Here is a 15741-nt window from a genome sequence, read left to right on the forward strand (position 1 = left end):
GGTGACAGGTAACGGTCAAGTACGGTTACCCAAAGTACGGATCCGTACCTAGGTACCCTAAAGGCTAACCAACCCTGTTAGCCCAACCCTGGTAACCTGTTAGGTGACTTATTAAAGTTTTTGTTTACTTCAGACCCCGCATAGCAACGAGATGCCATTTTCAAAGAAAAACATTACAAACTTAAGGAATGCCGCGGTATTAACAAATAAGCCCACAGAAGTAGACCCTTGGAGCTATTTTGTACACTAGCTGGGCTCTAGTCGCGAGTGGCCCAGCTTTTACGTATACGACAAGATTTTTCTTCACACGTTTTCTTCACAAGTTCTACTTCAAATGTGTAAAAGGGGAAAGTAGGCGAACTGGAGTATTGAATTGATTGAAATTATCAACTGTCAAATTTATACAAACATAAAATATCAATCTGCAACAACCCGCATGCTGCCAATGCAGACAACTCCGAAAGCGAATACCGCATCCTTCGTGGCTTACTCCTATTCTTAGTCCGATACTGGACGGTAACGGTAGATCCTGAACGGGATCAAATCAAAAGGGGGGAGGAAGAATCAAGAAGGAGAAAAAAAGAGAGAGACAGGACAAGACAAGACAAGATGGTCGACCCAGATAACCTCCGCACGGCGTCGCTGTATATCAACAATCAGCTCTTATCGCGCGGCCTCCTTCGTGATGGCCACAATATCAACTTCGCGGACCCGGAGTTCGGTGATGGAGGAGTACAAGGCACGATGAGCAAGGTCATGAGCGTTATCAATGACCTCATCCTAAGACGCGACGTACGTATATTCTCTCTCATACTCTATTAAGACCACCCAATCAGGGATATGTCTATAGATATTTTATTGTCCTGGTCTTCAATGGCAATAAAAGGATAGGCAACATGCTAATATTCTTTCTTACGACAGCGCGATGCTGAGAGCCGAGAGTCGTTATCTACAACCCTTCGAACCCTACGGGCTGACTCGCAACGGCAAACTACCGAACTTGCACGACAAACGGAAAAGCTGTCTGACGCTCAGCGCAAGCTTGATTCTGCAGAGGCTACAGAGCGTGCCCTCCGTACTCAACTCAAGATTACGGATCAGAACATACACCGCCTAAAAGACGAAGCCATCAAGATGAAGGCTATTGTAGCGCAGGCGCGCGCTGCATGCGCCAATGAGATCCGTAAGCGAGACCGCCAGATCGACGGCCTGAAGAAGGCCGTTGCGGATGCCAGTAGAGTAAGAGGCGGCGGCAAGAGCAGAGATGTCTTATGTATCACCGTAATAGGGGAGGTCGGCGCCGAGGAGCGTGGGGTGCCTGCTGGTGCAACAGAAGCCGAAGGTTACAGCCTACGCTTAGAGACAAACGAATTCCTTACTCAACTAGCAAGAGGTCTCAGTGAGGAGAACGAAGGTCTACTCGCCCTAGTTAGACGTGTAGTCGACAGGCTGCGCGAGATGAGTGGACTAGAACGGGGTTCGGAGAGTCAGAACGGAACCTCATTTGACTACCGCTCAGACAACAATAACGCGGATGTGTTGGTAATGACATCTCAAAAGAGCGCTGATGAGCTTGCATCAGAGTTGGAAGAGATCATGGAGCATCTTAGGACGATCTTAACAAACCCTTCCTTCGTGCCGATCGAAGAGGTTGAAATACGCGAGGAGGCTATCACCCGCCTACGCGCCGGCCTAGAAACAATGGAGTCCCGCTGGAAGGACGCCGTCCATATGATTGACGGCTGGCGGAAACGAATGGTATCAAGCGGCAAGTCAGTCGATATGGAAGACCTGCAGATGAGCCTCCGACTTAGTCCTGTTAGGGTCAGGGACGTCAAGGAGACAGCAGATGTCGTGCCTATGAGACTCTCCTGTGTGCGAGAGGAAGATGAGGAAGATGAGGAAGGGGAGGAGGAAGAAGAAGAGGAAGAAGAAGAGGAGGAGGAGGAAGAGTACGGTGAAGAAGACAGTCTCGAAGCACAGGAAGAAATTCAGCAGGACCCACGGCAGCGAAGGTCTCCAAGCCCGATCGAGTCCCTACAACTGATCCCGGCACAAGAACGCCAAGTCGCAGAGAATGAAGAGAACAATTCCGACTCGGATTCTAGCAGCATCTTCCGAGATGATATAGACATAGACGAGCTGGACGCCGAGGAACCAAACGTCCAAGTCCTTCAGGAATCTACATATGCGAACTCGATGGATTCGCCTCCTCTCCCTATGCCACCCCAACTCAGTCCACTGAAGGACTCATATTCGGCAGGAAATAAAGGATTCTCCGAACGTGATTTTGCGTATCGCAAGCATGCGGACTTCACGACTATTATAGAAGAAAATACGTGGGAATTGGCAGAAGAAGAAGAGGAGGAGGAGGAACAAGGACCACCTCCGCCACCACATGCCATTAAACCCCAATCTCCTAGGTCTCCCCGGTCTCCACATCAGCAGAAGAAGTCGGTATCGTACAAAAATTCCCCGCCATGGCAGGACCAATCTCGACCCAGCTCAACCGCCTCGTATGAGAGTCCCCTATTCGGTAAATCCGGAGAGAGACCGTCACAGTCTGATCCTTCCCGCAAGTTATTTTCGAAGCCTACCCCGAATCTTGGGAAGCAATTATACACCAAATCTCAACCAGAGCCGGGTAGCACAAACTTACAGGCTTCTAATAAATCGTCGAAGAGGCCAACTTCATCGCCAGATCCATTAGCAGCAGATATAAAACGAACGAACTCAGATCCTACCAACCCGCCGTCGCGCCAGCAGCCCTCGTCGAAATCCATTCGTCAGGTCCCTGCTACGACTGAGTCACAACCCATATCCTCGTCTTCATCCTCCTCCTCTTTGAAATCTGCGGCCAACATAACAGAGCGACCACAACAACCCACTATTGCACGTCCGCGTTCGCCAGTTCGTAGTAACCAAGCCACTAATACTACTACGAATACCTCCTCACGCCTTCCTCGACCTAACAGCGCAAATCCACCTGCGCAACAGAGCCCCCTAACTATGGCCACCATCGCCGCGAAGCTAGCAGCCTCGGAACGCGAGGCCGATGCTGCTCGTGTTAGGGCTAAGCTGAGGGCCGTCAGGTCTGGAGGTCAGAGACGGAACCCGGCTCTCCGGGCTCCTGCTACAGTCGCCCCCGGCTCGCCGCCCCGCGAAACAAAAGCCAATAGGGTTGAAGTTAAGCAAGAAGAAAACGACCTTGCATCGGTAGATCCCGTCAAGAAGGACATGGACTTAGCTCAACCTCGTTCCCGGGGTGGGACACCAGCACGAAGACTGAACCCCACAGCAGAAGTCGACGAAGTTGACGAGCTGGCGGGATCAATTGGAACTCGAGAGAAGGAGCAGAACAATGGCAGCAGCCCACTCAAATCTACCAGCGGTAGCCCTCTTAAACTTGTGAAGCGAAGGCGCGACCGAAACGACCGCCATACAAGCAAAGTTGCGTCTCGCCGACGGAGCACGCTAAGCCCCTGGGAGTTGGATGCTCTCATTCAAGGGTCAGGTGCTGGGGTGGACTGTAACTAAATGAGAACGACTACACGATATCTACCCAACCTACTTTATAACGACCTATATTTATCATAGTATATGATGATACGGGTAACATGAGGCCTGCTAGGAGGCCCAATACCGGGCTCGCGGTCTTATTTTACTGAAGCAGAAGATGATTATGAATGTTATGGATTATTATGCAACATTATGCAAAAGGGAAAACAAGAAGAAAGTAACGAAATGAATGAATGAAATAGTATGTCTAGTGGGCATAATAATTTAAGATCCGGAAGCTCAAAGCGAAAGGAAAAATTGGTGTTGGGGGAAGGGAGGTTGGATATTCGGGGTGCCAAGGCGGAATATCATCATGTCACGAAGATCACGCACGAAATTTTTTGAACCAAGCTCCATCTGGCAAGTCTCCATGGGCGGGAGGATTGGGCGAGACTACATATACGCCGTGGATGCTACGACTTACTACAGAACCGACGGCGTATGAGCTGGTCGTTCGCTTACCTACTACAGTATTTACTTTGTCTTATACCAATGAATGAAAGTATGATTAGCTACCTATTTACACTATTTTACGAGTTTAAAGATGATGATATGTTGAATGTGTTACCTTAGGTATGGGAATCAATATTGTTGAAATTGATGTAGCATTCGAAATATTATGGTTACTTTTATGTATAACGAAACCATCGGTAAATGTTGATTTGGATAGTAAATATCGGGAAACTCCTATTTGGCATTTTACTGAAAACATTCAAGTCTTACGTATCGTTCGTAAACGTAAAGTATCACCTAGTACCTCTATTCCCATCATATAACCAACACCAAACAATCTCAAACAATATGTTCCTTCGTCGTCTTAAAGGTCGGTCTCAAGCTGAGCATAATATTAATATGTCCATAAGAGAGACCAGCTCGTACCCCGATCCGATGAACTTGGTTAACAGTCACCGTTTATTTAGAAAGTTCACCGTGGTCTTGTAGCCGGCGGATACGTTAGATCCTCAGGGGATGGTGATGGCCGTGGCCGTGGCCGTTTTCTTCCTTCGTCGTCCGCTCTCTGGAGATCTCTGTTGATAGGTACCTATCCGCCAACCTCTCGCCCATGCAAGACGGTGGCTGTGAAGACGGCGAGGTTTCCTTGGAGTATCTTGCTGTTTAGGCGGAGGCAGGTTGCTGCGGCGCCGAGACACCGGTTTTCGGAGCCGGTTGTGTTTCGCGCTGTGGCTTACTTTTACGAGCATGTAGGGGGAAGTATATCATCTCGGGATCAACGTATGGATCTGTTCCGACGAGCGACTTGACTGTTTCGGAGTCTGCTAGGGGCACGTCGGGATAAGCATATATATATCCAAAGGTGAAGCTAGGTTGTGGAGTGATGTTCTTGGACGGTTGTTGTAGTTTAGTGAGAAGTTCGTCAACCCAAGGCGGGAATTCCCAATATCCTTCATAATAAATCCCGGCACTTCGTAGGTCTGATAGATAACGAACGACGTGTGTCTATATAATCCGGCTCGGGTTCCGGCTCGGTTGTACCTAACTGAAAACTTCGGCTGGCAGATGAAAGGAGATCTACATCGTAGAATAGTAGTCCTTCTTCATCCAGCGATCGTATATCGAGGTTCGATAGTGCTTAGAAACCTATTGCGGGACCTGTTTCTCATCTGTTAGTAAACAACGTTAAGTTTTACCTACTATCGTGAGATCATAGGTAGTCGTTTATTACCAGTTAACGATATATCAATCTACTAGATTACCTAGGAATTTCAGTTGTTCAATTATGCTTGGCAGCCAGTAGAAGATTATCGTGCTATCATTTTTATTATTAACATTAACGCGCAAGAGTATAACTGCAAATCGTAACTGGTCGTACATGAATGAGCTCTTCGCAAAAAGCGGGTATCTGAAGCGTGCTATTAAACAGAGCTGAAATAATGCAAAGGGGTTATCCTAGCCTCTGTCAACACTGGGTATTCCGTGACATACTCTATATTGACGCCGTCAAAAACATGCCTATCCTGTGCAAGTATCCGTTCGCGATACTACCGAATAGATCACGCTTGCTCTATACTCCCCTTCTCATACCCCTAACTAAAGTGGACCATCTTTCCACCCGAACGCAGAACCGAAACTACGGTAGCTCGGTATTTGAGAATTGCAAGTGATCGTTGAAGAAGCGTTGTCGATCAGGATGCATCGATGGCAGGTGAGGCGGTGGCCTACTGATAATCTGAGCATTATAATGAGTGGAAGCCCACTCCTGAAGGTCCGCCTTCGACTGTTTCGCTCGATGATATATTGTCTTGACCCCGCGTTGGATGAACTTTGCGAGTAAAGCATCCGAAAACTGCTCATTAGAGATATCAATACTGCGCAGATTAGGAAAGCGATCGACAAGCGTGAGTAGCCCCTCGTCACACTCTCTGTACTGGCAAAGGTTTGCCACGGTCAGTCCTGTAATGCTGAGGTACGTGATGCTTTCGCTTCTAAGCCAGTCCGGAATCACAACTTTGAATAGGCTTCCGAATAGGATATTCACGGGGAATGGTCGGATGTCAAGCTCTCGCAGAGTACCCGATTCTATCCCAGGTCGAACAACGGTTTCGAATTCAGAGGTAGTGAGGGGTGTGTGCAGTAGTATCGACAATCTCTCAAGTCGACGAAGCTGGGGGAGGACTGAAGATCCAACATGGATAGTTAGCAACCATGGGGCTTGAGGGTTGCTTGTGACCATAGGAGGGTAACACGTACTAAAGCGTGACTGAACAGAACGACCTTCAAAATGCAGCTCACGCATATTTTCGTTGAAACTACCTTCCATGTTATCTTCGCCAACGACAGTGAACAAGCGAGCATGATTTCCAACAAATATGTATTGCAGTTTTGGCCATTTGGTCATTAGCATCTTGGGCGAGTACGTAAGATTGTCGATCCAAACTTCTTCCACGTTAGGAGCCAACTCCATGATGCCACGCTACGTATCGTTAGAATTGCCAAGAAGTCTTCACAACAAAACGAACTTACTAAGTTGGGGCCAAGGTCTGCGCGCGATTCGTAATTCGGATATGCGAGTCGAACAACTTTCAGCTTTTCAAGTTTTACCCAACCAGGATACCATGGCGCCTGACCAGATGCCAATCTGGCACAGTACGGGAGCTCGAAGACTGAGAGCTCTTCCAGCGAGCTCCCGCATGCACTTATCAATTGCTCTAAAAACTGAGGTTGCGGCCGTACTCCGTAACCCAAGGAGAGGTTAGTGAGCTGTGGTAGCCGTAATTTTGGGGGCAATGATTCCAATTCGAAAGAGCCTCGCGGCTCTCGGAGTTTAAGCACCTTGAGTTGCTGAGAGATTTCTATAACTTGTGAGAACTTGCACCACTGCAAGAAGTGGGATAGGCCATCGATAGACAACTCTCTGAGCGCATTCTTGCCGTATTTGTTGTACGCTTTGAAGGTAGGTAGCATTCTTCGAATGCCAGGATGACTTCTATGGGTGAGCTTGTATGTCTGGACATGCCACAGGTCTCTGAGAACGGTTGATTTGGTCAAGATATTATTCCAATCCTTGGAAACTCTCAAGCAGCGACTATCGGTCGTATCAGTAAGCAGTAAGAGAAGAAGCAGATTTCCGGGGCAGCTTACCATAAGGTCTTGAAGTCAAGGAACTCGAATGTCATACGAACAAGTTCGATAGGAAACTTGGTGACGGGATCAAACCCGACTAAAGGAGCTACCTTATCTCTCTGAGCTCGCAACTTCTATTCAACAATTAGGACAATCCAGGGGTAACTCGACGCATATACGCACAGGCAACAAAGAATGATTAGGGTTCTTTCTCTCCACGAGTTCAATGCCTTGTCTATACATGTGATACGCAAGATTTTGCTTGCTTTTCAGGCGAAGGATCTTACCGAGGCGCAGATAGACCTGGGATGGGTTAATAAATATGCCGATTTCATCCGAAAATTGACATACCTTGGGCTCCCTCGGAGCGAGGTTAACCATACCCACGGCGAGGTTAAGACATTTGTCTAATTTGAACAATATCTCGTATGTAGCAATAAGCGAGTCAAGAGCGTGAATATGAACTTGCTTGTCACAACGTCTGGAACGGGGCGTCAAGGTTGAAAGAACTTCCTTCAATTGGTTGTTTTCAATGCCCGTCAAGATATCTTCGTTCGAGTCTAACAGCATCTCGCCATGGATTTGACAGCTGCAAGAGTTTATAGCCTGGCAAGGTAAGCGCGTGTAGGCATTCGGGTAGATAACTAAGATATAACAAACCTTCTTGAACAATTTCGCCGCAGCCTCGTAGTCTTTTTGTGCATATAGTTCCAAACCCTTCTTAAGGGCGAGGGAGCCCGCCGGCTCTCGGGCTGGCGCAGAGCCCTCAGAAGTTGGCATTTTAAAGAGAAGTTGAAGTTTGTTAAAAATGTGTCGCAGAAATGGGTTTCGTCGATACAGAACGAAAGACGAATTAGAAGTACAGGGGGGATCGGCGCATGATCAAATCCAACGTTTTATTAGGTGAAATCCGCCAACTATGCAGCGCATTCGCACTATGCGTTAGGAAAGGAGCATGCGTGGAAGTAAAGGACTGTTTAAGTTTAAGGGAAATGTTGTGACTTGAGGCGACGTCGATGAAAAATAGAAGGAAGTCAATAGACGCGGTTTAGATAAGTGAAGCAGCCACGACGGAGACGCGTAAAGTGCCCGCAGTTGCATTAGTGGGGAATATGTCAACGTAAATTTGAATAAGGTTTGGAGGTTTGGCGGGGTAGTGGGGTTACTATTAGCATACTACATACGAACCTCACCTACATCAGTTGTAGCCTCTGGAAAAGGTACATACCTATCTGGCATTTACCTTATTCAGCAGTAACGTATAATACACATCTATATATCAGAGTAACTCCTATGCAACCTTTAAAATTCAAGCCGAAATTACCTAGCTATTACGTACCTTAGGTAAGTAAAAGATTGCTAAAAAGCCAGTAAACGAAATTACACCATATAATAGACCAACATGCGCAAAGTCATTTTACTTCCAAGATCCTGTTTCGTATAAAAACACCGCAATCTTTTTTTATTTATTACGCACGAAATCTCTCACGACTATATTCTATTTCAGTGATGATGCTGGGCTTAGCTACCTATATATATACTATCCAGGTATATACTACAACTCTTTTATCAGTGGGGCATAGGAATCCATCGTGAAACTTTTTCCTAATAGAAGATATAGTTATATATACCTTAAGTACCTATATATATACCAAAGTGGAGATTTCTTAACGTGGGATGTGATATACATAATGAGAAACAAGTCCTCGCTCATCCTATATACATACAATAATCGATAATAGATAGACATATCGATCCTATATCATGGATTCATGATACCCCGGCCGCGAGATGTGGCACGACCAGTTGCGGGGGCCGGAAAGCGGGAACTCGTGACCTTTCCGACCGCAATCCATCTGATTGTAACAGCCTGAAATTAGATAGGCAGATTACTACGTCCCTTTGCCAATTTAACTTTCCTACCTAACTATCATAATTTAGAACCGCAGCTTCGTGAGACGCAACACGCAGCGAGGCCGAGTAGGCCGTCTTGAGCGCTTCCTCTTACACATCCGATATTACTATCGATAGTATAAATATGCTATACGAACTTGTGACATTAGGTTAGGTACTTACCATACGACCTCATCCCGCCCAGACGGGAACTCCCTTGTCTCCGCATTCCCGTAACTTCTCTCTACGCTAGTATTAGTATTAACCAGACAGGAGGAGGCGCTGTCATCGCCGAAGGAGCCGTCAAGGCCAAATCTAATTAGACCGCCCGCCACGGGGCTTTTTCTTTTTCTACGTCCCATTCGCGACCAGGCCGGCGCTCTCCGCATCATCCTTGCCAAGATTTCCATCCCGGAGTCTAGGTACATAGGTAATTCGCCTGACGTCGAGGCGCAGGAACCCCTCATTTTCCGATAATCGTACCCCGGTTCGCAAAGTTCCGTCTGGGCTCGACGAGGATGATAACAAAAATTTAAAAAAAAGTTTGGTTGACAGGCCCCCTACGGTAGACCCAGGTTAGGGAAGACTTAAATCTATCCCAAACCCCCAACCCTCCCTTCCTTCACCCCACTTTATCTTGACCTCTGTAGATCGGAACATATTCCCTTCGGGTCGCTTATTGTCTCCTTTATCGTTCTTAGCTAGATATATTATACATACCAGGTGATCCGGCTGCCGGTCCTGCCAAGTCTCGCACTCTGTTCTATTCTGCCCTACCTGTCCAATGCCTCCTACCCATTTCCGGCCACCCTAGGAACACCATAAGGCGGACTATACAGGCTATGACGAGCGAATTATGTGACGGGATCCCAATTACCCGTAGGCAGATGAATATAATTTGATCCAGACCTTCGCAATCTGCGATGTTGCTGATGTTGGCTGGCCGGGCAGGGCGAGGATCATGTCTTATCGGGAGACGCCCCATCAGACGTCGTATCGACAAGAGAGAGCTCTGCCCTTGCAGGATCATTCGGCCTCCGATTTCCATATTCGTGTCGAGGATCCTTACTCATAATTTGTCTTTTATAGTTCGTTTGTGGTCTGGTAAGATTCTTTTTTGGTCTTTCGTCATTCGGCCGAATCGGCCGTTAAACGTCATGGCTGTACGTAAACTAGAGGTGTAACGTGTATGTGTGTACATATGTATAAGTCGTGCAGATAGGCTTGTATGTATGTTGCATGTAATACATGCAGTTAGATATTTCACTTGCCACTTAATCAGCTCAGCTTATTATTCCCGATCTTCCAAATCTAAAACGCCTCCCCCATCTACCGACGTTAGATATTCGGGTAAGATTACAACAGCCGAGCTCCGCCCCGCGTGAGTTAGACAACGGCGAGCGCGAATAATACATAGATGCAGTACTCCCAACTCGCGTCTACTCGCGCTTATGGCGTCAATTGCGTCAGCAGCGTCCAACAGCAGCTCTTAAAAGCCACGTGGAACAGCTGCGGTAGAACCAGAAACTAATTGGTATGTCCTAGCAGCCGAGGCGCACGGCACCTGAAGCACTTTGCTATTGCAGGAAACATGCCCCACGGCGGTCGTAAATGACAGGTGCGGCACTTGGACTAGTTCGCATCATGCAATAGCCCTGCATCGTCCCTACATACATGACCTATACGATTGAGCTGTTTGGATATGTAGGCGGGTCCCGACGGCGTACGTGTCCACGTTACGTATGTGGTTCAATTCATACCGCACTTATATCAGCCAACCCACTATCTGTCCCAGTTAAATCTAAGCAGATCGAGGCGCGGTAAGTTGGATTAGGTATTTAAGGAATGCCGAGGGGAATGGGGGCCAATTCGGCAGGCCAAAAATGGAAAAGGTGAGGGAGGAGACTGATAAGAAGATTTGACCTTTTCTGGAATGATGAGATTTCCAGTTAAAAGACAAGGTTTTGTGTTTGTACCTCGATAATGTCACAAGGCTTGGCACGTAACTTTAGATTTTACCTATTTTTAGCTGCATACTCTAAGCCAGGGAGCCAATGGCAATGGAGTTTCTTTTTCTAAACTCCGGTACCACAATTTCTATCGGGCCGCTAGCCCCACCAAAGCTGATGGATAGCGGGGCTAAGAGATAGATTCTTAGAGGTAAGTTATAAGAGGCAGCTTATTATTGTCTAGGGTTTCTACGGGAAGAGGCTGGGGCATCTGCAACCTGATGATGGGTTTTGTTTTTGTTTTTTTATCAGACGTTGTCCCACAGCAATTCCATATAATTCAGGTGAGTGCCGAGGTTAGGTAGGTATCTAATGTATGTATTGTTACTCAACAGGTTGTACCACCAAGTACTGTTTGCATACCATCTACCCACCGGAACCTATCAAAGGGCGACCACTAGTATTTCTCCATCCAGCCAGTTGGGTGGGTTGGGCTGTAAGCGCGTCGCAGTTCCCGTTTCCCGGGTCTAACTTGTACATGTTGTTCGACAGAGATACGAGAACGTGACTGGTTCGGCAATGATGGAGATGTTCACGCAGGCACATTTTTTATTTGTCTGGCTAGTGTAATATGTAGTGTGCCACTCTTAACCTATCACCTTGTAAGGAGCAGTTTTTTTGTGCATCCGGTTCGCTGCACGTTGTGTTCCCCTGGACATCATAGCGTTGCTACCTAGCTATGTATGGAGCGCAGGTACCCACGATCTAAGATATCTGGATGGGTGGCCTCACAACCTACGAGGCTGGCGAGGCTACACTTTTCAGCCGACTTGGGGGCGAAATTTATAACTACATCATATTATTGCAAGGAATTATAGATTTTGTCTCATCCATTATTCCTACTACGCTTCTTAAAAGTCACGAGATTTTAGTACAATCGTCCTTAATTTACTTCAGATTGCTTAAGAAATTTAAACGTGTCTCACTAGAACTAATCCCTCATTTATAATTAACCATATCCTTCATCTTAATAAATCTAGGTAGCAATCTAGCAAAATAGTGGTGTAATAGATGCATGATTATTCAATTATCTAAACCCCTCCAAAAGAAAAATATGTGCTTATTTTGACGCCATCCTCTCCGGTTATACGGTTATTCCCGTCATTATAAATTCCTATTTAGTCGTTGAACTTGGCGCAGATCAGTTCGACTCACAACTGAACATTTGTAGTGGCATGTTTATAAACCTCTCATGTGGATCAGTCACATTGATCCGGACGGAATCGTGGCTTAGAAATCAATACGACTTGGCTAGATTATTCAGCTTTAAGGATGACATATGCGCGCATAAATAATTTATCACCAGTTACAAACATGGATAATTCTAGTATAGTCCTCAGCTAACTAACGTTTATTGAGCCGCCTCCTGCCGAAATCGCATTGCCTAATCCGGTAAAATCATCCCCAGGCTTGCCCATTTCCCCGCCTCTATTCTCGCTGAGAGTTCTAGTCTAAATGGTATAAGGTGCGTCTTCGTATCCGGACGAAGCGCCGAGTGCCTTGCCTGTTAGGATCTGCGGGAGCGAACAACGGGAAACTAATCGGTTATCGGCTGTTCCGTGCAGACCATGAGAATCGATTAGTGCCACCGTCTGGAACGAAGCCAGTTCATCCTTCTCTTCCCGCATACCAAGACCTAGCTCAACTAGTTATGGCCTCGTGAGAAAGGAAATAGGTCGGAATACAAGATGACTGCTTCCAGAGCATAATTATGCTGTAAACTGATGTTACAGATGTGAGCTGCCAGCAGAAACATGTGGTAAGAGATGAGAGAAACCCGGAGAAGCCCCCAAAAGCAGAAACAAACCCCGTAAAAAAAAAAAAAAAAAAAAAAAAAAAGTAGATCTGTGGTTTCAGTACAGAACCCTCAAAATCTCTTCCAAGGAAATTCGCACCAAAGCCGTGAACCAAATAACTCTTCCCAAATGACGCCTGGTATAACCGGTCCTTCTTCCATGCGTAAATCCAAAGCCAAAAATCATTCGAAGTCAAGGCGTAATCGATCCGGTTCCCGTCGCGTCACTAAACGTTCCTCGTAACATGTGCGTGCGTGTGTGCTTTTGAGCTGCGTTGTGACGTGAGCAGTCCGCGTCGAATACCACATTAACCTCGTCTCTTTTGTGTGCCCTCTTAAGAATCCCAATGCAAGAAATATTCCCTCGCCGACGCTATGCTAAATCAATGAATAGAAAAGTAGAAATTCGAAGGGTTAAATGAAAGTGCTGGGGACGTAGCCCGTGAAACCATGACTGTCGATGATATGCTAAGTAACATTAAGTAATGTAACTGCCGGGGAAGAAGACGGCCGGAGCACAGGCTGCGCCGTCGATTGAGAGAGTTGAAGGTACCATCATATCTCGTTCCGTCTTTGCGTCTTCGGTAACTAAATCTGCGCATCATGGCATTCATAGCAAATTTTTTTTTAGTGCCAGATCATACAACATGGTTCTAAAGAACCCAATGGCTTCATTGAAGGGCGGGAGGAGCCGATGTTGACATAATACGGTCGTGCCCTACAAACAGCATGGATAACTGCGAGGGCTGACGGGAAGGCGACAGGTTCTTAGGTCTGGATCTAAATGAGTAAAGGTACGGGACCCAATCCCAAAATTCAAACATCAACAGCGGTGGAGAATGCCACGCGCAGCAGCCCATTACCGAAGACAATACTCTTCATCGTCGGTGGTGGTAGGAGCTATCTCCAGACTGGTTGCTATAGTATCCAGAGTCAGAGTATGTCGGGTTTCCAGAATATGAATGGCTGCTAGATTGTGCATGCTTGGAGCAGGCATATCCCACTAGTATCGTCCGGGTTGTGATATGATGTCCCGCCTGACCATATGCTGGGCATCGATCAACTGCATGCTGATAGTAAAGGCAATGGCACGCGGAGTACCGTTCAACTAATTGGTAGCACATTGTGATGTATTGTCGACTTGAGATGATATCGTTGTGGATCAATAACTCTGGCAAACGAGAGCAGGGGGAAGCAATTATATATATCTGAGTTGGCAAGATAGTCGTGGGCTGTGTAAGAGTAGGTGCCTCTTATGTGTTGGCTCGGATACGGTACAGATGGTTGTTTGGTCGTTGTTATAAGTGCTCGTTACGAAGGAAAGCAAGGGAAGATATAGAGCTGGTACAAATTGAACAATGGTGGTGAACGAAACAGAAATATAAGAATAGGAAGCCGACCTTAAGAGGATACGAAAGGAAAGGACCGGAAGTGAATGTGTCGTCCAGGTGACTATGATGAGTCGACAGGACTTCTTGCTGCGGTATCAGGGCGAGAAGAGGCATCGTAGCCTTATAGGGCTTGCAGCCTGGCCAGGTTGTTGCGCGTGCCTCATGGAGGGGGACCAGGGAGGGACCATGAAGTGACAGGGAAGTGAACGAGAAGAGGCAGCAGTGACGAAAGCTTACTCGAGTGTACCCGTCTCAACTACATGCATACTAACGTAGCCGGTAACTATGTATCTTCTCTACTGCATGCAACTTGACCTGCAGGTCCAGCGGAACGTCGACTGACTAGAGAGATCCATCGTGGGTACATAAGGAAAAAGGCGGCGCAGGGGTGTGTAATAGTAGAAGGAGGGGCGGTAGATGCCTTGCCATGATGAGTAAAGAGTAAAATGCGCAGCAATGAGATTTCGGGTCAAGTTTTGGGTTTGTGGTATGTAGGTAAGGTAGTTTGTAAGAGGTAAGAGGGCGAAGGGCGAGGAGGGCGAGGGTAAGTGAAAGGTGAAGACGGTGTCCGTATCGGAAAAAGAGGAATAAGAATAGGAATGTGGGTATAAGACCACAGGCACAGGCACAGGCAACATGTAGACATGTAGACATGCCGGAAAAGAGCTGCCGGACACACTAGTGTAAGTGGGCAACGGAGAAGTACAATAAGTACGTAGTTTTTGCATCCTCTACCTAATGCGCTCTCGTTCTTCAGGCAGTCAGGTGAAAGCGGTAGAGAGTGGAGTTAGTTGACTGTATTCTGCTGCCGGTGTCTGAGCTGGAAACCAGGGTATCAACTTAGCTTAGGGTATCGACTTGGTAGGTAGCGAAAGTACCCTTTGAACTACGAGTATAACACATATACTAGCTGGAATTGTTGCGTTGGCGGTTGTCACGTTTGTTTTTGTGCAACGGTAACTAGGTAGAAACTAAATCCTAGGAAAGGAAAAAAAAGATTTACCATATTAGAATGCCATTTTTACCCAGGTCGGATTCCGGGTCTCATTATGAAATGGAAAAAAAATTTTGAAATTTGGGGATCGACTTTACAGGTGCCTTACCTACTCCCTGCAGGGCTGATCTAGTACCTGAGGTACCTACACTAAGGACTTATGTATCAGGTAGTACTTGCGCTGTAATGTACCCATAGTACCCAGCGTACCAACCCAGGGTACTGCGTAGCTGCAGATTACCAGGGTAGGGATAACCACCGATGCATGGCACTGTGGCAGCGTACATACAGCTGACATGCCGTATTACAGGATTATGAGGTATGTAGGTAGGTACTTGACAAAAAGTACTTTACCTTAGCAATAGTTGTGCTACTACATAGTATGCATACCTCGAAAAGCAGACAATAATAATAGTCATAATAAACCAATGCCGCTTACTAGAAATCTCTTCATACATATTAAAATTTGCTATGATATAAAACTAATAATACTGTTACTTTCATGTTATACCTGTAGGT

At 46.6% G+C, this 15741-nt stretch overlaps 3 protein-coding genes across 3 annotated transcripts; 1 reads left to right on the forward strand and 2 right to left on the reverse strand.

Annotated features, from left to right (window-relative positions):
- The first annotated feature begins 430 nt into the window (after positions 1–430).
- On the forward strand, positions 431–4072 carry F5Y00DRAFT_132103 (Afadin and alpha-actinin-binding-domain-containing protein). The gene is made up of 2 exons (XM_048004226.1): positions 431–792; positions 922–4072. Exons 1-2 carry the CDS (start codon positions 610–612, stop codon positions 3535–3537), a joined length of 2799 nt encoding a protein of 932 aa, XP_047869032.1. The 5' UTR covers positions 431–609; the 3' UTR covers positions 3538–4072.
- Positions 4073–5323: 1251 nt separating this feature from the next.
- On the reverse strand, positions 5324–8246 carry F5Y00DRAFT_132107 (uncharacterized protein). The gene is made up of 6 exons (XM_048004227.1): positions 7801–8246; positions 7492–7746; positions 7324–7443; positions 7159–7274; positions 6541–7102; positions 5324–6490 (listed from the first exon to the last, which is right to left on the reverse strand). Exons 1-6 carry the CDS (start codon positions 7918–7920, stop codon positions 5648–5650), a joined length of 2016 nt encoding a protein of 671 aa, XP_047869033.1. The 5' UTR covers positions 7921–8246; the 3' UTR covers positions 5324–5647.
- A 5337-nt stretch (positions 8247–13583) lies between these two features.
- On the reverse strand, positions 13584–14048 carry F5Y00DRAFT_132132 (uncharacterized protein). Its single transcript, XM_048004228.1, has one exon. The coding sequence runs from the start codon at positions 13959–13961 to the stop codon at positions 13716–13718; it is 246 nt and encodes an 81-aa protein (XP_047869034.1). The 5' UTR covers positions 13962–14048; the 3' UTR covers positions 13584–13715.
- Positions 14049–15741: the final 1693 nt, after the last annotated feature.

Source organism: Daldinia vernicosa (assembly GCF_022497035.1).
Source record: "Daldinia vernicosa strain CBS 139.73 unplaced genomic scaffold F5Y00scaffold_4, whole genome shotgun sequence".
Classification (NCBI taxonomy): Eukaryota; Fungi; Ascomycota; class Sordariomycetes; order Xylariales; family Hypoxylaceae; genus Daldinia; species Daldinia vernicosa.

Bases quoted from the DNA above. Each gene is read 5' to 3' on its own strand.
- F5Y00DRAFT_132103 (XM_048004226.1), top strand. From the start codon at position 610: ATGGTCGACCCAGATAACCTCCGCACGGCGTCGCTGTATATCAACAAT. The intron at 793-921 runs GTACGTATATTC...TTCTTACGACAG, and splicing joins ACCTCATCCTAAGACGCGAC to CGCGATGCTGAGAGCCGAGA.
- F5Y00DRAFT_132107 (XM_048004227.1), bottom strand. From the start codon at position 7,920: ATGCCAACTTCTGAGGGCTCTGCGCCAGCCCGAGAGCCGGCGGGCTCC. The intron at 7,444-7,491 runs GTATGTCAATTT...AACCCATCCCAG, and splicing joins TCGCTCCGAGGGAGCCCAAG to GTCTATCTGCGCCTCGGTAA. The intron at 6,491-6,540 runs GTAAGTTCGTTT...AACGATACGTAG, and splicing joins CAGACCTTGGCCCCAACTTA to CGTGGCATCATGGAGTTGGC.
- F5Y00DRAFT_132132 (XM_048004228.1), bottom strand. From the start codon at position 13,961: ATGTGCTACCAATTAGTTGAACGGTACTCCGCGTGCCATTGCCTTTAC.